The sequence below is a fragment of the Lissotriton helveticus genome, chromosome 10 (genome assembly GCF_964261635.1).
Source record: "Lissotriton helveticus chromosome 10, aLisHel1.1, whole genome shotgun sequence".
Classification (NCBI taxonomy): Eukaryota; Metazoa; Chordata; class Amphibia; order Caudata; family Salamandridae; genus Lissotriton; species Lissotriton helveticus.
In genome coordinates, this window is record NC_136071.1 from 747,770,026 (window position 1) to 747,796,708 (window position 26,683).

General features: G+C 43.5%; 1 protein-coding gene across 3 annotated transcripts in view; it reads left to right on the forward strand.

The window, feature by feature from the left end:
* Positions 1–26,683, forward strand: part of PFKP (phosphofructokinase, platelet) — a 383,854-nt gene that overhangs the window by 285,136 nt on the left and 72,035 nt on the right. For all 3 annotated transcript variants that reach the window (XM_078663306.1, XM_078663305.1, XM_078663307.1), the window contains exons 13-14: positions 2,890–3,036; positions 18,178–18,248. In XM_078663306.1, coding sequence (XP_078519432.1) covers positions 2,890–3,036; positions 18,178–18,248 — 218 coding nt within the window. The remainder of the gene's footprint in view (positions 1–2,889; positions 3,037–18,177; positions 18,249–26,683) is intronic.

Consider the following 26,683-nt stretch of genomic DNA (forward strand, 5'->3'; position numbering starts at 1 on the left):
ACCAACACAAAGAGACCTTCTTAGCAAATAATATAATATGTGTATTAGGGAGGGTGAGATATAAGCAGCCGCGGGCCGTGGAGGGAGTTACGGTGAGGCAGGGAGGCGGGGAGGGGGAGAAGCAGGGTGGAGCCCTCTCTACCCTGCCCCTCCCCCTCCCCGCCTCCCTGCCCCACCGTAACTCCCTCCACGGCCCGCGGCTGCTTATAAGTGTTGCTAACTCTTATTCATTTACAGCATGTTAACATACTGTCACCATTCGCTTTTTATGTACTAGTAACTATGCTGGTAATTTTGCTACTGATAATATGTGTACTTGTATTCTCCACCCTGCTTCTCCCCCTCCCCGCCTCCCTGCCTCACCGTAACTCTCTCCACGGCCCGCGGCTGCTTATAAGTGTTGCTAACTCTTATTCATTTACAGCATGTTAACATACTATCACCATTCGCTTTTTATGTACTAGTAACTATGCTGGTAATTTTGCTACTGATAATATGTGTACTTGTATTATCTAAGGTACTACGCCTGAGAAGACGGCATTAGTAAATAAACATTTCAAATACACATGTGTTCTTCTTAACTCCATGTTCTGGTTTCTAAGAAATATATAACGACCGACTGTTCATGAGTTCCACGTATCCTGAGGTACTATAAGTTCATATTCTGGATTGTCTAAACATTGAGAGTTTGTTATATCCAATGTGACACTGTACCTAGCTTGCTAAGGAGTTTTTGATTACTAACGTGAGTTTTGGGACACCCTAATTCGCCGAGGTTCCAATCCTCTGTCCACAGTTCTGTGTGAGAACAGAAACCCTGCGACAGGGGCACCCCCGACCCTTGCTGGAGCTTCATCACACTTGCGATACAACTCCAGCAATGCGCCACCTTTACGGCACAGATACATCACGCATCTGTGCTGTTTTTGCCCCATGATGCGCCGCATTGTAAATGCAGCACACCATAGGTGACGGAACAGCGGCACAGAATGACTAACACATCCCTGGTGATGCGCCAGTCATCATAAATGTATCCCTATGCTTCTTATCTTGTTAGAGATGAACCGCCATATGTATCATCAAAGTTTTTTGCATTTCCTAAATAGCGAACTTTAAGGAATAAATAGCGATTCTTTACCATTCCTAGTTTGCGATTAGCTATTTGCTAATTACAAATTACCCATTCATTTCCTTCATTTCCATAGGGCGGTTGGACTCACTTTTAGCTCGAACGGCTGAATGGATTTCCACGAAACTTGGCAAAATTGTAGGGACTGGTAGCCCGATGTGCCTTTGCTATGTCTCAAGATATATGCTCCAGTGGTTTTTACGAAAATTAACTTTGAAAAATATATATTGGGCTACATTGGCCTATATATATGTTGGAGCCCAAATGTAGCCCAATGTAGCCCAATGAAGCCCAATGTAGCCCAATGTAGCCCAAAGATGGCCGCCAGACACACAAAAAAACAAATGTAGCCCAAATATCAGCCAGATGTAGCCCAACTATAGCCCAGTGACAGAATGACCAATCAGCTTCGCAAACCTCCGTTACGCGAAGCGGAGCGCTGTTACAGATATATATCTTTTTTTAAACGTTAATTTCTCAAAATCCACTGGAGCACATATATTGAGACCTAGCAAAGGCACATCGGGCTACCAGTCCCTAATATTTTACCAAGTTTCGTGCAAATCCATTCAGCCGTTCGATTATTATTATTATTCTTTTTTTTTGCCCCGCGGGGCCCTTTTAAAACCTCCACATCAAACCTAGGGGGTCAGCGAGGATCTACTATTCCCCCTTATGGTCATTTGCCCCTTCGCTTTCGCCTCCTCTTGTCTCTCGATCCTACCGAGAGACAAGATGGCGGCCGCTACGGACTGTTTGGAATGTTGACGGACGCCGGAGAACCAATCAGCTTCGCTTCACAAAGCTCCGTTGCGCAAAAAGTACGCGTCCTGGGACGCTGCCTGGTCCGCTGTTACAGATATATATCTTTTTTTAAACGTTAATTTCTCAAAATCCACTGGAGCACATATATTGAGACCTACAAAAGGCACATCGGGCTACCAGTCCCTACAATTTTGCCAAGTTTCGTGCAAATCCATTCAACCGTTCGGGCTAAAAGTGAGGCCAACCGCCCTATGGAAAACTCAATGTTAAAAACACGTTTTGGGACCCCCCTTTTTTCTCGGCCCCCCCTTGACAAACCCCCCCCAAATTTTCAAGGGCTGCTCAGAAACAAAATGTGCCATTTTCCTGAAAATTTCAGCCAATTCCGTCCACAAACGCCAAAGTTATTAGACATAGAATTTTCAAAAATCCCATAGAGAAAAAATCCTAACTATATATACCTACTGGCGACCGCCAGTAGGTAATATATATATATAAATATATATATATATAAATATAAATATAAATATATATATATATATATATATATATATATATATATATATATATATATATATATATATATATATGTATGTATGTATGTATGTATATATTGTCATCTGACCTTGTGTAATGTAATCTAGTACTCTTGAAAAGTGCTCTAATGTTCTTGGTCCTTGTTTGTGCTATATAAACTGCAAAACAAAACATCCCTAAAAACACTACATAGATGATATTGGTTTATTGATACATTTGCTGAAACCCTAAGAATTGTAATTATCGTTAAAGTCTTCTTTTCTCTCTGGTATTGCCCTGAGTTTCCTACTGGTCACCTGCTTTTTTAGGATATGTTCAAGATACTGAGCCACTTTGGAATGTTGATTAACATAAATGTTGAAATCGCATACTGCTGTACTGAATGTTTGTGGCAATGGACTGTGGTTAATTCTGCGTTTTCAGCAAAAGCTAATGTTGAAGTTTTTGTTCCAATACAGAGTAATTTCAATGTGGCTGTTTTAAACGTGGGTGCTCCTGCTGCGGGCATGAATGGAGCAGTCCGTTCTGCGGTGAGAATCGGCATCTTAGAAGGTCACACAATGTTCGCTGTCAATGATGGATTTGAAGGATTTGCCAAAGGGCAGGTTAGTAATTTCACGCAAGCAAACATTATCATTATATAAATAAAAGTTCTTTATTGTTTTATTGCATTATCAATGAGGTGTTTATGTTCACCTTAGGATCACATCTCTAGTTTATACATTACTTAAATTGAGAAAAATAGTTTGTATTTACAAAATCTTAAAGTACTCTTAGGGATTATTATGACTATGGCGATCCTGTGAAAGCAGTACTTGCGGTTGCGGTCTGTCCACCACCACCCCTGCAGGTGCACCCGCCATATTCCAAGTGTGGTGGTGGGACTGTCACACTATTGTTGCCTCTGCCGGGATCCAGGATCCCATGGCGGTGTGGAAAGGGGCAAGAATATGCTGGAAGTGCCAATGCCGGCACCACCAAGCATATTTCGAGTTGCATTTTCACCACCAATTTCATGGCGGTGAGCCCACCATGGAAACGCTCCTTCACCATCAACATCTCCTTCGAGACAGCAACCTTCCCAGAGAGCTGGAAACACACAGAGATCAATGCCTTACTCAAGAAACCCAAGGCGGACCCCAAGGACCTAAAATCTCCCTGCTCCCGTTCCTGGCGAAGGTCATCGAAAAGGCCGTAAACAAACAACTGACCAGCTTCCTCGAAGAGAACAACATCCTCGACCCGTCCCAGTCTGGGTTCCGAAGCAACCACAGCACCAAAACTGCCCTCATCGCCGCCACTAATGACATCAGGATCCTGCTCGACAACAGAGAAACCGCGGCCCTCATCCTCCTGGGCCTGTCAGCCACTTTCGACACAGTCTGCCATCGCACACTAAAAGCACGCCTCCACGACGCCGGAATCCAAGAGAAGGCCCTAGACTGGACCACCTCCTTCCTCTCCGGGAGAACCCAGAGCGTCCACCTCCCAACCTTCCGCTCCAAAGCCACCGAGATCCTCTGCGGCGTACCCCAAGGATCATCCCTCAGCCCAACATTGTTCAACGTATACATGGCACCGCTCACCCACGTCGCCCGACGGCACGACCTAAACATAATCTCCTACGCTGACGACACCCAGCTGATTTTGTTTTGTTTTCCTGTAGGCTTCTCCTCTCTTGCCCCCGTCGCCCCTGTGCCCGTGCCCGACCCCCCCACCCGCTCCCCTCCTCGCTCTTCCCGCCGATGCCACCCTGCGGCCCGCCCCCTGGTGCCCCATTTGCCACCCCGCTCCTGGCTCCCACCTGCTCCTCCCTCCCTTAGACCTTCTTATGGAGGCCGCGCAGCGGCCGCGCCGCTGGCGCGACGAAGGCACGCCAAAGGCAAGCCCGTCCGCGCCTGGACCGCGCCCAGCGCCCGAACCCCTGACCCCCGCCGAAACCAAGCACCCCGACTGAGATACAACACCTCGACCCTCCACGCACTCAACACTGACCAACCAGCCGCCTGCTACCAAGCCACTCCAAGCGCACCCACGGACCCTTCTCCTGCCAAACCTGCAAATTCACCTGCGTCCGAACCCACGTCCCACCACCCAGACCAGGTAACAACAACAACCACCTCAAGTGCATCCTGCTCAACACCCGCTCCGTCCACAAGCACGCCGTCGAACTCTGGGACCTCCTCGACACAACAGCACTAGACATCGCCTTCCTCACAGAAACCTGGATGAACGCCTCCTCAGCCCACGACATCGCCATAGCCATCCCGGACGGCTACAAGATTACCCGAAAGGACCGCATCAACCAAACTGGAAGAGGAATCGCCATCATCTACAGGAACACCATCGACGTCACGACCAACTCCAAAGATGCCCTCACCACCGCTGAACACCTAAACTTCCAGATCCACACCGACCCCAAGACCACCCTCAAAGGAACCCTCGTCTACAGACCCCTGGGCCCACGCATACAATTCAGTGAAGCCATTGCCGACTTTATCAGCCCACACGCCCTCGCCTCATCAGACTACAACCTCCTAGGGGACCTGAACTTCCACCTGGAGAACAACAATGACATCAACAACACCACCCTGCTCGAAAACCTCGCCAACCTCGGACTCAAGCAACTGGTGAACACCCCTACCCACCATGCCGGCCACACGCTCGACCCCGTCTTCTCTGACAGCAGCCACGTTGCCTTCAGCCACTCCACCGGACTACACTGGACTGACCACAGCTGCATCCACTTCACCTTTGAGAAGACCACATCCCACCACCAACTCCAACAGATTCCCCGCAGATGCTGGAGCAAAATCACCGCAGACCAGCTAACCACATCACTGAGCCAGAAACCACCCATCACCACCACGAACACCGATGACGCAGCCCGCAACCTCACACCGTGGATAGTCAACTGCGCTGATGCCCTTGGCCCACTGAAGAACCCTCCAGGCAAGCCCGGCAACAGGAAAACAACATGGTTCACCGACGACCTCAAAGAAATTCTGCAGATCCATCGAGAAAACCTGGCGCCGCGAACAGACGACAGAAAACATGACAGCCATCAAGAACGCCACCCGCAAACACCACCAGCTGATCCGCACCACCAAAAAGACATCTTTCAAAGAACGACTGGACAATAACACACACAACAGCAAGGAACTCTTCAACATCGTAAAAGAGCTCTCCAATCCCAACGCCAACAGCAACGACATCACACCGTCACAAGACCTCTGCAACTCCCTCGCCACGTTCTTCCACCGCAAGATGGCCGATCTACACAACAGCTTCAGCGCCCAGACACCCCCCAGCCACCGAACCAACGCCCCCTACAACCATCCTCAGCGCTTGGACTCCCATCAGCACCGAAGACACCGCCCACGCTATGAACACCATCCACTCCGGCTCTCCCTCCGACCCATGCCCTCACCACATCTTCAACAAAGCCAACACCATCATCACTCCCCACCTACGGAACATCATAAACAACTCACTTGCGTCCGCCACCTTCCCAGAGAGCTGGAAGCACGCAGAGATCAACGCCCTACTGAAGAAACCCACAGCGGACCCCAAAGACCTCAAAAACTTCCGCCCCATCTCTCTTCTTCCTTTCCCGGCGAAAGTGATCGAGAAGATCGTCAATAAGCAGCTGACCGCATTCCTCGAAGCCAACGGGTCCCTCGACCGATCCCAGTCCGGATTCCGAGCCAACCACATCACGAGACTGCCCTCATCGCAGCCACCGACGACATCAGGGCCCTACTCGACAACGGGGAAACCACCACCCTCATTCTCCTAGACCTCTCAGCCGCCTTTGATACAGCTTGCCACCGCACCCTAATAACCCGCCTCCACAACTCTGGGATCCAAGACAAAGCCCTGGACTGGATCACCTCTTTCGTCTCCGACAGAACCCAGCGAGTCCGCCTCCCTCTATTCCGCTCCGCGGCCACCGAGATCCTCTGCGGCGTACCCCAAGGCTCATCACTCAGCCCAACCCTCTTCAATATCTACATGAGCCCCCTCGCCACCATCGTACGCAAACACAACCTCAGCATCATCTCATACGCCGACGATACTCTCCCTCACCAAAGACCCAGCCGCCGCCAAACTCAACCTCCAGGAAGGAATGAAGAACGTCGCAGAATGGATGAAACTCAGCCGTCTGAAACTGAACTCAGACAAGATGGAGGTCCTCATCCTCGGACCATCCCCATCCGCCTGGGACGACTCCTGGTGGCCCGAAGAACTTGGCACCGCACCGACACCCACTGACCACGCACGCAACATGGGATTCATCCTGGACTCCTCTCTCACGTTGACCAAGCAAGTCAACGCCATCTCATCCTCATGCTTCAACACCCTGCGCATGCTCCGCAAGATCTTCCACTGGATCCCTACCAGGCCCTCGTCACCAGCCGACTTGACTACGGGAACGCCCTATACGCAAAAACCACAATCAAACTTCAGAAAAGACTCCAACGCATACAGAACGCATCCGCACGACTCATTCTCGACATCCCCTGCACAGTCACATATCAGCGCACCTGAGAGACCTGCACTGGCTCCCCGTCAGCAAAAGAATCACTTTCAGGCTCCTCACCCACGCACACAAAGCGCTCCATGACATAGGCCCCGGATACCTCAACAACCGCCTCACGTTCTACATTTCAACACACAAACTCCGCTCCGCCAGCCTCGCCCTCGCCACTGTCCCACTGATCCGCAGAACCAACGCAAGAGGAAGGTCATTTTCCTACCTGGCGGCCAAGACATGGAACTCCCTTCACGCCCACCTACGTTTGATCCAGGACCACCTCACATTCAGGAAACACCACGAGACCTGACTTTTTGAGCAGTAGCGGCATTCCCCCCCCCCGCAGTGCCTTGAGACCCTCACGGGTGAGTAGCACACTTTACAAGTGTATTGATTGATTGATTGATTGTTTGATCCTCTCGCTCAGCAAGGACCCCCACACCGCCAAAACCAACCTCCACGAAGGAATGAAGGCCGTCACCGACTGGATGAGGAACAGCCGTCTGAAACTGAACTCGGACAAGACAGAGGTCCTCATCCTCGGTTCCGCCCCTTCAGCCTGAGACGACTCCTGGTGGCCGATGGCATTAGGAGCACCCCCTACGAAACAGGTCAAAGCTGTCTCCTCCTCCTGCTTCAACACCCTCCGCATGCTTCGCAGGATCTTCAAGTGGATCCCCACCACAACTAGAAGGAAGGTCACCCAGGCCCTCGTCAGCAGTAGACTGGACTACGGCAACGCAATCTACGAAGGAGCCCCGGACAAACTCCTGAAACGGCTCCAACGTATCCAGAACGCTTCTGCATGCCTGATCCTCGACATCCCGTGCCGCAGCCACATCACACCCCACCTGAGAGACCTGCACTGGCTCCCCATCAACAAGAGGATAACCTTCAAACTCCTCACCCACGCACACAAGGCACTCCACGACAACGGACCAGCGTACCTCAACAACTGACTCAGCCTCTACACCCTGTCCCGCCAGCTTCGCTCTGCAGACCGCGCCCTTGCCACTGTCCCCTGCATACGAAGAGTGAGCGCCGGCAGCAGATCATTCTCCCACCTCGCCGCCAAGACGTGGAACACCCTCCCCATCCGCCTATGGCAGACCGAAGACCTTCTAACCTTCAGGAGACTCCTCAAGACCTTGTTCTTCGAACAGTAGCAGTGTTCCCCCCCTAGCGCCTTGAGACCCTCACGGGTATGTAGTGCGCTTTACAAATGCCATGATTGATTGACTGATTGATTGAAACGCTGGTGGACATGCAAGTAAGGGGGCCCTGGGATTGCCTGCAAGGGGAGGGGGCACATATTGTGCCCCTCTATATTTCCACCTTTGGTCCTTCACTGTGTGGCATGCATGACATGATGCATGCCAGACCGTACAGGAACGTGCAGTAGGCACTGTCACATCGGCGATCTGCTTGTTACTCTCTCCTATGAGCCTAACAGACCATTACTGTAACACTGTTTCAACATCAGTTCAACTCGGAATTTGGCGGGTGGGTGCACCATGGGCTTGGCGGTCCTCTTTGAAGCGCTTCGGTTGCCGTCCTAGAGGAGGACCGCAAAACTCAGAATGAGGCCCTAAGTCATTCTATGGTGTCCAGTGAAGGCTATATGACCTTTCTTTTCAGAGCTCGATGTCTTTTCTCAACCATTATGCAGAAGATAAGTGGATGTGTTGCCATTAATCAGGCTATGCAGATTGGCACAACTGTACATTCAATCTACCTGTTAGATTAACAAAAATCCCCTGTGAATGTAGATATGTGGCAAAAAACAAGATAAATGAGGCAAAAACTAGGGGCCTGATTTAGAGTTTTTGTGAACAAGGAATTTGTCACAAAAGTGATGGTTATCGCGCCTGCTTTATTACAAGTGAACTATATCCTGTGCACTTCTAATAAGCCGGATTGAATAACCGCCACATTTCTGAGGGATTAACCCCTCTGCTAAACTCTAAATCAGATCTGAAATCATGTTGGCACATAGTCACAAGAAGCTGAACCAATATTGCTTTATAGGTAAGTAAACACAGAAGTTACAGAATAACTGACCTCAGAAAACCACATCCAGTTCCCAACAACTTCTCTGTCTCACTTCAGTGTTCTCTAACAACCATAATGCGTCACCACAGAACCTTACCATGTCACTAGCTTATGATGGATGAACACATTTCCATGATACATAGGACTATACAACACATTTCCCCCATTTTTTAACAACACAACCCCACATACAATACTCACAAAGTACAACAGATAAGCACATAAAAAGGTATTCAGTAAACCTTTTAGACACTCTCTTTGTACGGGAACTTTTCCATAACATTTTAACAGGATCCATGGACTGTGGACAGTACCCATGACCCTGCGTGTCCCTTCTCGAGATTATGTTGCCACCGACATCCTCCCTCACATCTTTGAGACGTTATCTACTGTCTCCGTTCACCTTTGCCACACGGGACGAGTTCCACCGCTGGCCGTTAGAAATTTAAACTGAATTGCCACATACTCTACTACAAGGTCCTTAGTCTTATCTCTTTTGGAAAGACAGTCCAATGGGGCTTCCTGATCTTCCATCTTTTTGTCTGTCCTACATTAGTGCTTTCGTTCACGTGAGAACAGTTACTAGAGCTACTACAGTAGCTGCTGTTACGCTAATATAACATTGCTTTGCTGATGGATGCAGTGAGAAGCTGCTCTGTCTTGACAGTAATACAAGATCTTACCTTTTTCAGTTTTTACTAAGGTACATGCATTTCCTTTCTATTTATCAGGCTTTTCTGGATTGTATCTCATTGAATACTTTGCAAAGTCTCAATTTTGCTTAAAATGTAAACTCTTCTACACCAATGCTCTCCTCTATACTCTGGTGAAGACACTACCACTACTTAGCCACTCTTCTGTATTAGCTGTCAACAGTAATTGCCCTCAATTACAGTGATGCCCAACCCATGCTGAGAGAATGATGGGGCTGTGGCACACACCAGCATAGCAGTGTAATTCGTGCCATGCTCAGGTTCCTGTTCCATCTGGTCGCCCTTTGGGCCTGCCAGGTGGAATCCACACCTGGAAGAGCTCCCCACGCCAAGGGAAATTCGAGGACTCCATCTGAATGGTGGTGCAGAGGCAATTCTAAGCATTCCCCAGGACCAAGAGATTCCAAGGCAGTCACCCAGACGTGCAACTGGGTATTCCCTGCACTTGCACAATTGCCTACAGTTGAGGAAATATCTGGGATTCTACTTTTGCAGGGGGAGCATGGAAACCAGATAGAGGCAGTACTGAAGATTACCATAGTGACTTGATAATCAAGGACCTTAAAGGCATTTCCCATTCCTTGGGCTCAGGGAATCCCTGGAGATTTGAAGGGAAATTACCAAGAATTCCTTGAGCCCTGGGCAGAGGTAATTGGTGTGCTGCTGGCAGTTCTGATTTAGCAGGATGCACCACCACCAATCCCATCTAAAAACCTGGACAAAGAGTACCACGACCCATTTCATATGTGATCTCTGGCAAAGGTGGTATATCACCATCGGTTTGGCAATATCCCCAGCACTGCCTTTTAAGTAATGGCTAGGAAATGGGAGGCAGTATGTTGGCAGTAAAAAGGAGAAAGTAGGTGCTCTAGGGTCCGATTACTTGTCACTCTTGTTCCGTTACTGTTTGCCTATGTTCAGTTTGCCTGCTTGTGAGCATTACACCATCGTCTGTTGTTTATGCTGAATAGTTTCTGTGTTTTTTTGTTCACTCATTATAAAAATGTTTAACTGGTTATACATTTTATATAACACATCAAAGTATGATAATGCAATTATATACTCATTTACATTTATTTTAACAAACAAATAGTTCTAAGGTTCTGAAAAGAGCTGGAGAAAGAGAGACAAATCTCATAAAACTATGCAGTAAATGTACAAAATGGAGGAAAAAAATGGGCTAAAGCCTAATTTTCCTAAATGGAAATATACTCTGCTAAAAATAACCTCAGAGCACTATCTGGTATCATAAAACATGCAACAAACCCTCCCCTCACTACGGATATCAATAACACTAATATAAAATGTAAATATTCCTTGCATTTTGTGTGGTGAAATAAAATAAAGCTTGGGATATCATGTGCTGGAAATCAACAGGATTATGTTCATTCTTCAAGGAGCTTTCCCAGTCTCAACTGCTCACCACCATTGCAAAGCTCAGCAACACTTCCCATTTCTGTATCTGATTCTTGTCTATCTAATCCTAACATGGCATAGTGGTAAAAAAAAACAATGGACTGGAATGTGGCTCTGAGTACTTATCAGTGGCTGAGATTGATTCAAACATTCCATCAATTCAATTTTTTGTTTTCTTTAGTGTGATGCCCTAAGTGCACCAAGCATGCCCAGACATGAGCGCCATGCTCTCTGTGGTATAGGACTCAAGCTGAATCTTTTTGATGAGGCCCATATCAATCAATCAATCAATCATAGTACTCGTAATGTACGCTACTCACCCGAGGCGCTGGGGAAGGGGGAGCTGCTACTGCTCGAAGAGCCAGGTCTGGACCATATAGGCCCAAACCGATCTGGAGTTGCTTGTGGTCTCACTCAGAGGAGATCCAGCATGGCAGACCGGGCTAGAAGGTTCATATTGGAGCAGAATCAAGGTTGAATTGTGTATGGCTGGTTCTTGTGAGCGGTGGCATAGAAGGCAACAAATATGGACTGAAATACTGCTCTGAGTACTTGTCTGTGGCTGAGATAAACTCAAGCATTTCACCATTAGCTTTGTCTTTTGAAATATATGAGCACTTCTCTTGCCTCATAATGGACCAACTTGATTTACTTATTCCTAACACATGGAGAAGGCCCTGACTGCAAGAAAATAGGACTGACGATACCCTGTGAAAAATAGGAAGTGCATAACTAGAAATTATGAATAATTTCTCATATCAAATCTGTTTTTCCTGGCTGAATCTTTATGAAGTTGTGCGGTGACTCAATTGATCACTGAAAGTGATCTTTTCAATGGCTTTCAATCAGGTTCTAGGTCTGTGTGTAGCATGGAGAATACTTCAAATAGTAGATGATGCACTGTACATCCAAACAGGAGCAATTTTGTATTCTCCTTGACTTGTCAGCAGCACATGAATCAGTCAAATCATTTCTTATACTAAAATCCCTGGAGAGACAGCACTACACTAGTTCTCATGAAATCACTTATAGCAACAAAAAACAAGTCAAAATCTCACTTCAGCCACTCTGCCATTCACCAAGGTTTTCCACGAGGCTAGATTCTATTAGCTATACCGTTCAAACTTTGCGTAGAATCTCTATTTGTACTTCAGAGTTTTTGCAAGATCTCTTGCCATCGCTACCGTTTCTATGAAATCTTAACCTAGAAGGATAATTCCTCTTTTGTCCGTATCATCTTGGATAGCTAACTAGCTCCTGATGTTGAATCAAGATAAAAACCGAGTTGCTTCGGAAACTTCTCCCCAACAATAGCCCAATCCATTGCAAACTTGGATAGACACACTTAACATGTTTGATTACAAACCTCCCTTAATGAATGCTCTACATCCCTGGGATTTACTCTGGACAAACACCTGAACTTACACTGACACTTTAATGCTGTGGCTGAAGGCTGGCATTCAGTACTAAATCAGCCTCCCTAGAGGTATAAACCTTCTGCTCAATATGACAACTTTAAATTAGTATTCCAAGCCCTAGTCTAATCTTGAATGGATTATCAATATGACTAAAATTGTGCAAACCGTACTCTATGTAGTATGCTGTAGTTTTCAGATTGGACTGGAGCGGCAAGCGAGGAAAGTCACCAAAGAGTCACTCAGTGCTCTTCAGCTGCAAGTAGGCACAACTGAGCAGGTGTAACAGACAGACACGGCAGCAAAAGTGTGCACGGACAGACAACTCAGGGAAGCGCCTGACACAAGCAGGAGGACCAGGATACACTCAGCAGAGACCGAAATGCACAGCGATATTGGAGGCAGATGGACCGCACCGACATTAAGATGGTGGCCTCGACCAAATAGAAGCAGCAGTGGTCCCCTGCAGGCGCACACACTGTACAACAACAATGGTGGAGGCGGAGTAGAGCTACAAAGGTGTGGGGGTTTGTGGAGTTCTCCCGCACCACTGCTGACCTGATGCAAAAATACCCGGCTGTACCAGCATGATCTGATCTCTAAGTGGATCATGAGTCATGACCGACAGGTGCAACCCATCTTGGAACAGGAGTATTATTCTTTCAAACTAACCTAAAATCTCAATATATTACACATTGATTAAGTAAGCTGTTTAAGTAAGAGCAAATCATTATAATTAAACCGCATTTCGCCTATTATTTAAACTTCACATTGAAGTTGCAACTGCACCCAGGAATAACCTGACAGGAACCGGCAGAGACTGTAAGAAAGGAGCAAATTCCTTGAGACAGGCTCTATCCCTTACCTAGCCATTAGACGCAGTGGCTGCAGCTGTGGGATTTCTTCGATAAACATGGATATTAGGCGATGAGCTGGGCCCCCACCCTGCAACCACTCGATGCATAAGGAAAGTGTAACTGATCCGTAAGGGGTGGTGAAGTGCACTCCAGGACTGGCCTATTGATATGATAGTATTTTCAGTCTGGGATTCCTGAAAGCACAATGCCTACAACATCACCCTGCCTGACTCTGATATGGCCACCGATTTAAACATTTCCACAAAAAGAACCTCAACAAAACATGCCCAACCAACAGGCATTTTATTGCTGCCTCGGACCTCTATCATGTACACTTTAATTACTATAACTGTAACTAGCATTAACCCATGTAACCTATGTAGCCTGCTTGTCGTAAAGTGCTCTGATGCCTTCGAGCCATGTCTGTACTATATAAAATTGCAAATAAATAAATAAAATGATAACACAATAGTGACAGGTATCCCCAAAATCCATCTGGTATCTCTGAATGGTGCGCTCCATGATCGCGCAGGATTAGTCTCAGGTAGTAAAAGATCAATCTACGTCACTTGAGTCATTGTCATCCTCAAGTGACTTCTAGAGTGTATTTATGTAGGTTTTCATAGGCCATAAAATACTGTATTTTGGAACTTTGAAGTATTGGCTCATAAATTGGCCTAAATTTGTATGTTTCAAATTTCTTGGCAAGATTAATTGACCTTTTGGGAATTTTAGTACATGTCGTGGATAGATTCTTCCGTCGTCAGGTTCTGCTCACCTCCTTTTTGAAATTCTAACATTACAAAAAAAAAGAACCGAAAAAAAAGAGAGGAGTCTCGAGGTTGGTGATAAGCCACGCTATATAAATGTCCAAATTATATTTAATTTATAAATATGTTAAGTGTATATTTTTGCATCCTGTACCACCTATTCTTATTTAACTCTATTAAGTACTCTGTCTCTCTATAGGTTCACTTTTTTTAAATTAAAAAAAAAAAAAAATATATATATATATATATATATATATATATATATATATATATATATATATGTCGCTCACGTGAAGGGATCACTGCACACTCACGGGGATGATTCAGAGAAGCTTTAATGGGCAGAAAGCTTGGATAGCTGCACAAAGACGGGAAATGATGAATCCTGTTTCGTCAAAGTCCTGACGCGTTTCGAGGGTGTAGTCCCTCTTCCTCAGAGGACGACGAGTGAATTACAGGTAGGCTGGAACCAGCTTCACTTATATGGCACGCCTCAGATAGGGCGGAACTGAATGTCCTGTTGCCTCATGGGGCTTGTAGTCCAGCTTTAATAAAACCGCTAATGCTTCGTTACCCGTTTTCTTGTGCTGCACATCAAGGGCATCCTCTGGACCTCCCCTCGCCAGCCAGGCGACGTCTCGGGGATGGGGCAGGGGACGGCATAATGTCCGTTAACCCAGCAAACTGAATGTCTGCTAACTCCTCCCAAGTTGCCGCGTGGCGGTGCTCAGCGCATGCAGTTTTACTACCAAGCTCAAAGTTCCATCAGGGCGCTGTGTGCACTCTTGCGGCGGGTGCTGCATAGAATGGTGATGGAACCATTCAAAACATGTCGCTCACGTGAAGGGATCACTGCACACTCACGGGGATGATTCAGAGAAGCTTTAATGGGCAGAAAGCTTGGATAGCTGCACAAAGACGGGAAATGATGAATCCTGTTTCGTCAAAGTCCTGACGCGTTTCGAGGGTGTAGTCCCTCTTCCTCAGAGGACGACGAGTGAATTACAGGTAGGCTGGAACCAGCTTCACTTATATGGCACGCCTCAGATAGGGCGGAACTGAATGTCCTGTTGCCTCATGGGGCTTGTAGTCCAGCTTTAATAAAACCGCTAATGCTTCGTTACCCGTTTTCTTGTGCTGCACATCAAGGGCATCCTCTGGACCTCCCCTCGCCAGCCAGGCGACGTCTCGGGGATGGGGCAGGGGACGGCATAATGTCCGTTAACCCAGCAAACTGAATGTCTGCTAACTCCTCCCAAGTTGCCGCGTGGCGGTGCTCAGCGCATGCAGTTTTACTACCAAGCTCAAAGTTCCATCAGGGCGCTGTGTGCACTCTTGCGGCGGGTGCTGCATAGAATGGTGATGGAACCATTCAAAACATGTCGCTCACGTGAAGGGATCACTGCACACTCACGGGGATGATTCAGAGAAGCTTTAATGGGCAGAAAGCTTGGATAGCTGCACAAAGACGGGAAATGATGAATCCTGTTTCGTCAAAGTCCTGACGCGTTTCGAGGGTGTAGTCCCTCTTCCTCAGAGGACGACGATATATATATATATTTCTAAATGTAATATCCTGCTGTTCTTCTGTGTACACATGGTGTTGGCATCTGCCAGTAAAACCCTTCTTATTTCTTTAAAAAAAAAGTGTGTGACTCTTGGCTACAAGCAAATTGAGAGCTTGATTCACGCTGTTAATTAATAAGTACGTTCCTAGACTTAAATACATATCACTCGGAGTGCCAGGGTTTGTACTTCAAGTTAGATCACTTCACTCACGATTGTGGATTAAAACATGCTTAGTTTGAAGGCATTCATTTACAGACAGTTAAACAAAAAGAATATTTAAAAAACTACTGATGTCATACGTTTGAAGTACTCACCCACAATGACAATGTTAAGCAACCACATAACTCCAGTGGTTTTCTCTAGGATCCACGATACTACAGTATAGTAATAATGATTATTCTATAGCTCTGCTTGTGCCATGGTTTACTTTTCATTATCAAAATTATGCGCTGTTGCTGTGCACTGCCTGTATTTCAGTGCAGTTATTCTCAAAACACTGAAATATAGTTTCAAACACTAAAACATTTGTTTCCATGTTTAAACTACTGTATGAAATGTCCAGCTTCAATAGTTTGCTCGTCACTGTGGTACCAATACAAGAAAAAACGAATAAGTAGTGAAACAAAATCAAATAATGTACTGATACAAAACATTACAAAAAGTACAACTGTCTAGTTGTGAGCAGAGTCACAAGCAGGTTGTTTCAGACCTACCTAACCTTATTGAATATGTGTTTTTCAAAAGTAGATAGCCTTTCAACTCTTTTTAGTCCAAGATATTTGAGAAGTTCCATAGATTTTATGTGGGCGCCTTCCACAGTTTTGCACTTCTGTCCTTGGTATTTAGGTGATTTCAAGTTTGAATCAGCACTTCATTGTAAAAACCAGGCTAAAAGTGGCCCTAATTTTCCTACTCTGCGCAACCTGTTGCTCGCACAACTGTTTTCCAGAGATGAACAGTTATGCTGCCATGCAGTAATGTAAACACAATAAAAGTACAGCCTGAACCTAGAGAATCCTGTGGTCGTGTTGGAGTAGTGGGCCGACAATGTAAAGGTAGAGTAGATGCAAGTATATCATCTCTGCAATATGAGTTGCTTGAGCTTCAAAGGAAAATCCACTGTCTGTCCCAAGTTCCTTTCTGAATCCAAAGGGGGTGGGTCCCTGTGTAGGCTACTGAAAGAGGAATGAGACGGAATCCGGGCAACCAAGAAGTGAACCTCAGGCTTATCAACATTTAGCCATATCCAGTTGTCCTGTATCAAGCATTCTATCAACCACACACATTCCCTCACCTTTCACTTATCAAAGGAACAGGGGGAGGTAGGTTTTAATATTTCAGGTGTGTTTAGATTGAACAAAATAATATTTTATAATTTTCATGAAGGCTTTTGAAGCTCAGTATTGTATCCTAAATGTTAGCTTTATATTTGGAACTTCAGAGCCTCAAATGATATCAGCAATCATAGAAACAAAATTGAGCAAGCCAATGACCAAACTACGTTGACGTTGAACTGTTGTACTTCTGGATAGCATACCTGCCAACTAAAACAAAAATGTCACCCTGTGAGGTGAGGGAGCCTTGGAGACGGCGGGGCCTCGTGCTGAGAAGTACCTAAGACAAACTTTCCCCCCCGTCTGCCCCAAACCCCCTCCTCTGAAAAGAAGGAAAAAAGTTTGCAGAGGCTGGTGCTGATGTCCTGGGGTGTTTTCACACCTTTAATTGATGTTGGTAGTTGAAAGCCTCCGAAAACAGTTGGAAAACCACTATTTACAGTGGTTTTCAGCTTGTTTTCCATGCCACCCTGTGATAGTGGATCCTTACTGGGTGACCGTGTGAAGGGAGCCGATATCATGTTTCACATGGTCGCACCGTGTGAGTTGGCAGGTGTGGGATAGTGAATTACAAAGACATTATTTGTATCTTTCAGAATTCCTGGAAACATTAACTTACCTTTTGTGATCTTAGTACATTTTGTGGTCGATTTTTCTGTCGTTTTTGCAAAGAAGATTGCTTGTGTAAGTTAATAATACTTTACATTAAAACTGTGGCTAATCAATATTTAAAAATATGCCATTAATTCAAAGTACAGGCACATAATCATCCCGTAGCAGAAGAGTAGTTTATTAATAGTTTTCTTGTATAGCATTACTATTTCAGATAATTTAAAAGCGAGATCTGGAAAACATATTGTGATAGTTAAGATGTAATCTTTACCTTTCGTTGTTGTAGAAGAAGAATGTGATTTAACGTCTTGATGGTTTTGTTTTGCATGATCCATAAATGCCATTTCGAAATCTACAATTTTGATTATTTCAAATCCACTATATTTCACCACCAACTGTGGAACAATCTAGTGAATGTGCAATTTTCCATTGTGTAGCCATTTCTTCTTACAGTGTCTTCACACATTTTAGATTAAAGAGATTAAATGGGGAGATGTTGGAGGATGGACAGGTCAAGGAGGATCTCTACTAGGCACAAAAAGGTAATAGATAGCTATTTATTTTGAAAATATTTACTGTTCACACTCCATGTCATGTTGTCCGTGTTTTGCATCAAATATCAAAGATGGCTGAGTATTTATAGACATGGCAGTGAAAGCTACTTTGTAATGATCAATCAACATGTCACATAAACAGCTCTGGAGTTTGCATAAATATCTGGATTTTGGTTAATATGCAATGTTTACCAATGAACAGGGGAATTGATGGCATGAAGATTTAATTTACATTATGTTACATAGTTATTAGCTTACACATTTTAATATTTATTTATCTTTGTAGGTATTTAAATAGCACACATCTATCCCTTGGGGGTTGCAGCAAAGCACTTTACGTAGCAAAAGGAATGGCACCTTAGATGTAGAGGAGAGCAGTATTTGCATACCACAGTGAGGCAGAGGCAAATCTTTTTTTCCCCACAGAACTCAATGCAGTCTCAACACCTGAAAAAACAAAATGACTGCAGGTGAAATGGCTTGACCGCGCACACAGTTATGACAGTGGGAATTGTAACTTCATGCACTGTTGTCAGATCTGGCAATGGGAAATGTGGGCCGCATATGTGTTTCATTGCTCAGCAGAAGTAGGCTCCCCTGCTTCAGGCCCCACATTTGACTATCTTGCTAAACGGGTCTTCTCCACAGCTAAGAAGGTTCTTTCTTGATTCAGTGGAGCACTGTGCTTGCATTACGATGATCACATTGCTCTTCCCTTGACGGTTCTCCTGAAAGGAATTTCCTTACTTCGAAGGAGACTTACATGCAAGTTAACTGGAAATATGTGGCAGGGGAGGACCAAATGCGTCAAGAGAAGAAAAATGATGTGGTATAATGCAACACCATTTATGATGGTATTATTTCATTATTTTGTCACTTTTACGTTTGTTAACCTTTTCTGGGCATAGATGGCACATCGCTGATACCAGTTCAATACCTAAATATATCAATAAGCAACAGAAAGGTGACAAGTCACCCATTGCAAAGGGCCTTCCACTGCACAGCAACATGGGTCGCTATGTTCTAGTAACTTTTGAACCGTATGAGCTAGAAACAATTGTTTTTGTTAAAATATTCTGATTATGGAGCAGATGATGAATTATGAGGCAAATCCATGATTATGCAAAAAACGCAGCGGTTGCACACTCTCTTAATTCCAGTGGGCCTCCTTATATTCTGAGGATTAATGCCATCAGTGTGCTGTGTGCCGCTAAGAAAACTGGGTGAGTTGGGGGAGTTAGGATGTTGTGGTAGATGTGGTCTATTGTGTGTGACAGCAGCGGTGGAGTATCACCCCACTGCTCTCTGAGCAGGGTAAAAAGGAAAAATAAAATGATTATAACACAATGTATTATCATTTAGTAGAGCCAGTTTAGGGCAGGGCGGGTCCGGGCTGTCTGATAGAGCAGAGAGGAGCAGTGATGGGCACCATAAGTGTACGTGTCGGTTTGACCGACTGTCTTAGGACGGCCAAACTGGCATGCGTGCTTAGCATTTCTCCACCTGGCTGTGCTTCACTGCAGAGTGGAGAACAGTCCCAGGCTCCCAGGTACGGTATGAGCGGCAAACCAGGCCTCGCAGACCAATCTTGAGGCTCCTGTCATGCTGGTAATAATATTTCCAGCATGACGGCAGCGTCGGGATTGGCTGAGGGGAGCCTGTGTGCTTCTGGGAGTCAGAAACAGAAAAGGATGAAGGAGAGGCGGCGGCCGGCAGGTTTTCTTTTTCATCTTACCCCCACCCGACCATTTCTGTACCCTAGCAGCCGCTACTGTGCGACAGAGGGGGGCCTGAGGGAGGTGAGGGTAGAGGAAGGGAGGGAACAGCAAGGCCCAACTCGTGACTTGGATTGTATTTTTCCCAGATTTCACCCTGCAGATAAAAACCAAACAGAGCAGACATCACAAATCCTGGGGTTACCGAGGGCTTTATGTCTGCCACTACCTACATATAGCTTTATGAATCATGTGTTTATAATTATAATCAGAGGTTTTCAAAAAGCATTGAAAGAAATGAGAGGAAGCTGAGAAGCATGCATTCAAATGCCGAGTGAATTAATGTTTGAAAGGGTAATATAAATGATGCAACCTTTGAGTTCCTTTCTAAAGCAATTTTAGGATGGCGCAAGTTTGAAGCTTCATGGCATATTGCTCCGTGGCCTGAGACATTAAGATTAAGCTTGTTATCTGTGAGACCTTTGGATTTCAGGACTGACTTTCACGGTGTTCCAGGGTTACACTGTTGCCTCTTGAGATTTTGGGTTCACTCACTTAATAATTCAGTGTAATTGAGTGTCCAGCCTTGAAATTCAAACTTAAGGTTTGAAAGTCAATGTGAGGTAGGCAGGAGCCGTTGTTGTTGGTTTATCATTAGGGTGATTATATTTTCTTTAGCTGATGATTAAACAGGCTGCTGAACGTCATACAATCTTGAGTGGAAGTATTATGGTGTTTGAGAGGCATCTTTATAAAGTATTACTCTATGGATGTAAGATATAACGACTATGGAATGGAAGTAATGTACTAGTAGGGTCAGCTTGGAATATGTGGTATGCTGACTGAACAATTTTCTTCACAAAATTCGTGAAGGAAAGCACTTAGTCACTGAAAGCCCACAGACAAAATGACAAGTTAATGTAGTGATAGCACATGCCACCATTGATAGGTATAAACGTAGACTTGTTGGGTTGGATACAGGTAATTCGTTGACTTCCATGTTTGTCCAGCATCATGTGCCCAAATGCCAAGGACCATTTTAGGCAACATTTGATTTGCCCACACTCGAAACATGCAATTGTTAGTAGATTAATTTATGAAAAACAACTCGCAAATTATCTGAAATCAGTACTAGTTTGCTATGTTGTTAGATGTTCCCAAAAATAGAAATAGTCACTAAGAAGGCAAAGGTGCACAAGAAAACTATTCCAGAGGGCAGAGCTATCTCTTTACTGTCATACACCTTTTGTCAGATCACAAATTCAATGGGAACGTGAGCCTCTGCGGACTTACAGGGGCATTACGTACTGTAATGTTTGCAAAATGATTTATTCTAAAAAAAATAAGTGAAGTAGAGGAAAATTGCTTCAAGGTTCAAATTTCAGTACTAATTCCTATTTTTTGTGTAAAGTACGCACAGTGCAAAAATTGTATCTGAATAGCATATGTTACAGTTCCGCGAAGGGTTATCAGTGTTCAGAAATAATGGCGCACAACATGTAGTGGTTGACTAGTTACGATGGGGTAATGTTGTTTGGTGCTGCTTGTTCAGAGAGAACCCTAAAACTCTGAAACCCAAGGGTGAGGAGGCTAACCCTTATGATATATAGACTGACCAGTCAAGCGCACACAACAAATATAAACGATATGAGTAATTGAGTTAAAGTCTTCAAAGGATAAGATCGCACACGAATGTTCTTTCCATTTCTGTTTTAATAAGTATGTGAATGTTTCTCCTGTCAAAGGAGATCCATACAGAAAGAAACCAGCGGACACGTGTTTCGTCAGTAAGGGTGTTAACCCAATGACTCTTCAGGGCTGAAACGGTGTGGAATATCGTATTGTCGGGGGAGCGGTGATAATTCCGAACCGCTCCTGTTCGGGTTATCTTCAAAATTAGAATGTGCAAGGGTACGCACACGGAATTAATTGTGTGACCAAAAGGGGGGGCGTATTTCGACAATGGCGGGTGTTCCCAAAAGTCTCTGCATAGGCGGCGTTGCGCCGTGAGTGTGACGTGAAAGGTGTTCGCCGTATCCGGCGAACACCTACTCAATTTTGAAGATAACCCGAACAGGAGCGGTTTGGAATTATCACCGCTCCCCCGACAATACGATATTCCACACCGTTTCAGCCCTGAAGAGTCATTGGGTTAACACCCGTACTGACGAAACACGTGTCGGCTGGTTTCTTTCTGTATGGATCTCCTTTGACAGGAGAAACATTCACATACTTATTAAAACAGAAATGGAAAGAACATTCGTGTGCGATCTTATCCTTTGAAGACTTTAACTCGATTACTCATATCGTTTATATTTGTTGTGTGCGCTTGACTGGTCAGTCTGAATAGCATATGTGTCATCAGCAATTTGCTCATAAATACACAAGGGCACACATCAATACTTCTTCATCTGACATTGATTGTAGAGGCACCCTAAGGTAGATGAGGCGTGTGTTGAGGATATAAGTTTACATATTTTCTTCAATTTCTAAACATGAGCATTTCATGATCAAGAAAAAATGGAGCAAATCTAATTTCTGTGTCTATGACAAAACAATTATATTATGTGCTTCCTTTGCTTTTGCTTTCCTTGCTGCTCCTATTTGTGGGATGCACATTTAGTCAATTTCACAGTTCCTCCACTTAATATGTATAACTTAGGTCAATCCGTAGCACTTTTCAGTAAAGTCATTTGCACTTGAGCAAATCTGGGAAGCTCCATTTGGTGACTACCCATAATTTTGAACAAGTGCACACTTTCAAATGTTGCACAAATATTCTTAATGCAGCAATTGTTGAGGAAAACTGCAGTATGACTCCTAGATTTGTGGATGTAAAAAGGGGTCTTGAAAGACCTTTACATTCCAAAAGCAAATGACATGTAAATATTAGTGCTTAATCATAGGTATAGTCCCAAGATAAATATAATTAATTCCATCAAATGTTCAACCACATCTACCAATATCCATATTCAAAGACTTACCATCAGTTCTTGTTATAATCAATCAATCAATCAGGTGGCTTTAAGCACGCTACTCACCAGTGAGGGTCTCATGGCACTAGGGGGTTGAGGGGGGTGCAGCTCTGGGTCAGTCGAAAAGGCAAGTCTTGAGGCTCTTTCTGAAGGTGTGCAGGGTAGGGGAGCATTGTAGTTTAAAAATGAATTGTAACACTACCAATGCTAAAAATAATAGTAGTAGTAGTAACACTAAAAATCTGCTGTCTTAAATGCTTTATCGCCTATATGAAGCTGCATAATTTCTATGATACTAATAATTTCTTCCTTCAAATGAAAGCAGGGTGATTGGATAACCCAGCATTTACTTTGATCTGTGGTTCATTCTTACTTTAAATAATATTTGCAATTGACCATGAAATTGAGGTGGGAATTGGCTCAGGAGCCAAAACAGTTGAGGTCCAAGCACAACTGCAAACATTTGTGTATGTAAGGCATGTTAATTACATACATTTCTGGCTGTCTTTTGTAGGGGCACCTTACATTTCTTGAGGTTATGCCACTTCAGACGCTGTTGCTTGTGATAATGACCCTTTGTCATTCATTGTTGGTCACTATTTTCATTTTTACACAGTACAATAGTTTATTTGACCTTATCTAGTGTAATAGCATTTCCGACTATTCTATGATTTCTCTGACTTATCTTATATATAACATAATATTTCTAATGCTTGGATTGTTTAACTAACGTGACAGATGCCTCCTTTGTCTGCTATTCTTATACATTGAAGATTGAGTATTACCTTTGTACTCAATTCCTTACTGTCTGGTATCTCACAAATATAGGGGCAGATGTATCAACATCGAGATTTGCGAATCTCAAATAGCGATGTATTAGAAATCTCTATTTGAGATTTGCAAATTGGTATGTATGTAGAAAATCGCATTTTTTGTGTGATTTCTTAAAATTCCTTAATTGCGATTAGCAAATTGCGAATCGCAATTAAGGAATAATTTCCCATTCATTTCTATGGGCCAGGAGGCCCATAGGAATGAATGTGAAGTTATTCTCAAATTGCGATTTCTTAATGAGAAATCGCACAACTTGGGTGCTTCATACATTGCATTTAAGGAATCACCAAATTTGTGATTCCTTAAATGCAATTGCAAAATAAGGATTCGCAAATTTGCGATTCCTTATTTTGCATTCAATTTTACTACATACATACCATTCAGCAAAAATGAGTTCGCAAACGCTGAAATTCTGCGAAATTCGGCGTTTGCGAACCCATTTGAGCTTCATACATCTGCCCTATAGTCTTAGAGTGAATAGGGAATTGTTATTACTTATTTAAGAAAGTATTTAAAATCCAATTTTTTGGGCATTTAAACAATCAACATATTATATCAAATATACACGTATTACACTCCTTTTTCAAAACGTAAAGCAAAGCCTCCTCACACAATTATATATATGCCAGGATAAAAACGTTTTCACAAACTAGTTATTCTGTCTCTGTTTGAGCTATAGCTAATAGGCTGTTTAGTAGATCTCTATCAGTAATTATTTTAGATGTTTGATATAACACAGAACCTTCTAGAGAACATTGTTTTGCAGCAGAATGTCTCAAGCTTGAGTTGATGTTTTGGGTGCAGTTGAGACCTTATTGCTGTAACCACTGATCCAGCGGCCTATACGAAATATGTCATAAGCAACGCTACCTAACTCTATAACCTATTACATTAAACACTACTCAAACTCATGGACCCATTAATCAAATATGACATATTTTGACCTACTGAATCAGGTGGCCAAATTTAAACTTATATACAACTTATTTACAATTTTATATACAACCGCGGTAAAGATAACATCATTTGAACAAATCCTAACTATTTAAATGACCACCATGGCGATGGCATCTAGCTAATAGTAACCCACACTTCTGAATAATCAAGACCAGCTTGTTTCCAAAAGTAAGATTTTATTAACTAATTTTAGATTGTTGTGAATATAATTTTATAAATGTAATTTTATTAGAATCATAGTGAGCATATTTGAAAACATTTTAGAAAATTACAGTTTTAAGCAAGAAATTATAAATATAGCATTTCTAAAATCCTAAGCCCCTAACTAAGCTTAATAAATGGAAATGAAGTATAGTCTTATAGGGATCTTACGTGCTCCAAGCAAAGTCCGTCAGCACGACACCCTCATCTGAAAGTTGAAAAGCAGCAGCCAGCCCTAACCATAGGGCACGAGTTTTTTATACCTTTCTACGTTAGCTAATCTAAGTAAAGGAAAATTTTCTGCCAAAGTCGATGTCCCATTGGTCCGAAAGTGACAAGTGACATGTCACCCCATATTTCAAAACTTCCATTCTGTCATATTCTTTGAGACCATTGTCTTTTTTGTACGTGTTCCAAAGCTTCCTTAGTTCTCACTGGTTTCACTTCCTCGGATGCCAAGTTATCAAACTTTCTTTCTGCCGGTTTCTGACCTTGGCCACATCCGACAAAAATAATGACAGCGCTTCTTCATTGTTAAGTGAATGTAACTTTCATGGAAAACTTTAGGGTGGACATCGTGCTTCAGGCAGAAATTGAATTCATCTTTTTGCAAACTCGAGCAAACTAGGCCCAAAAGCAGGCAACTTATTTTTCTAATATAAAACAAACACAAGAAAAGTATTAATGAAAGAAATATTATTTTATTCTGTTTCCACCCTTTATTTACTAATAGATTAACCCACCCTATTAGTCTAGTGTTACCTAGCAAGAAGCAAACAAATAAAGCAGCATTTTATATCTACCAGTCTTCAAGAATCCATGAAATCTTATATGCACCTATAATAGTAGAAATAACATCACAAAGACAAGGAAAGCAAAACAAGCACATGCCACTTTAAAATTTGCAGCAGTTAGTAATGACAAAAATGAAAACGACAAAATTAATTTATTATTTTTGCACAAACAAAAGATGCAACAATAATGCACGTTTATGAGCACATATGTTAATAACCCCATGAGTAAAGTTTAATCTAAGTTGAGTTAGCATAACACATCACAAATCATTAATATTATTAATTTATTTTATGGAAGTGTAACTTCACGAGTTTAAACTAAATTTTGTTTTCTATCTTGCTTCATCAACTCCCTCATCTGGTGATTAACAAATCACCACACCACAACCCAAAACTTTGGAAAATTTAGACTTCTAAGAAAATGATTCAAATTCATTTGAGTTAGTATTTCTAAAAATGTGTTTCTGCAAAATCCTTGCAATTGTCATACTGTGCTCTGTGTAATTCTTGTAACTCAATCTCCCTTTCTTCTTGTTTTTTAATTTTATAAATTCTTCTCTTTTCTTTCATTTGTTTCTTTCTCTTATGCAACAAACAACCAATTTTTGTCAGAACAAATATGAATATTATCACAATCAAAGGTGCCAAAATCTTGCCAAGAACTGAACTTCCAATATCATGGAACCAATTTTTTATAGTTTGAAATCTCTTTGAAAGTCTTTCTGAAAAATCTTCTTCTTCCAATGGAATTATCTCTGAATGCATTTCAGTAATGTTCTTAATATACATCTCAATGTTCTTACTCTCATCAGGAATATATGTGCAACAATGTTGCACATGTAAAATGCCGCAGACTCCTCCCTCTTTTGCAAGAAGTATGTCTAAAGCAAGGCGATCTTGAATCACCATAGATCTGATTGCAATGACCTCAGCGTTCACTAATTGGA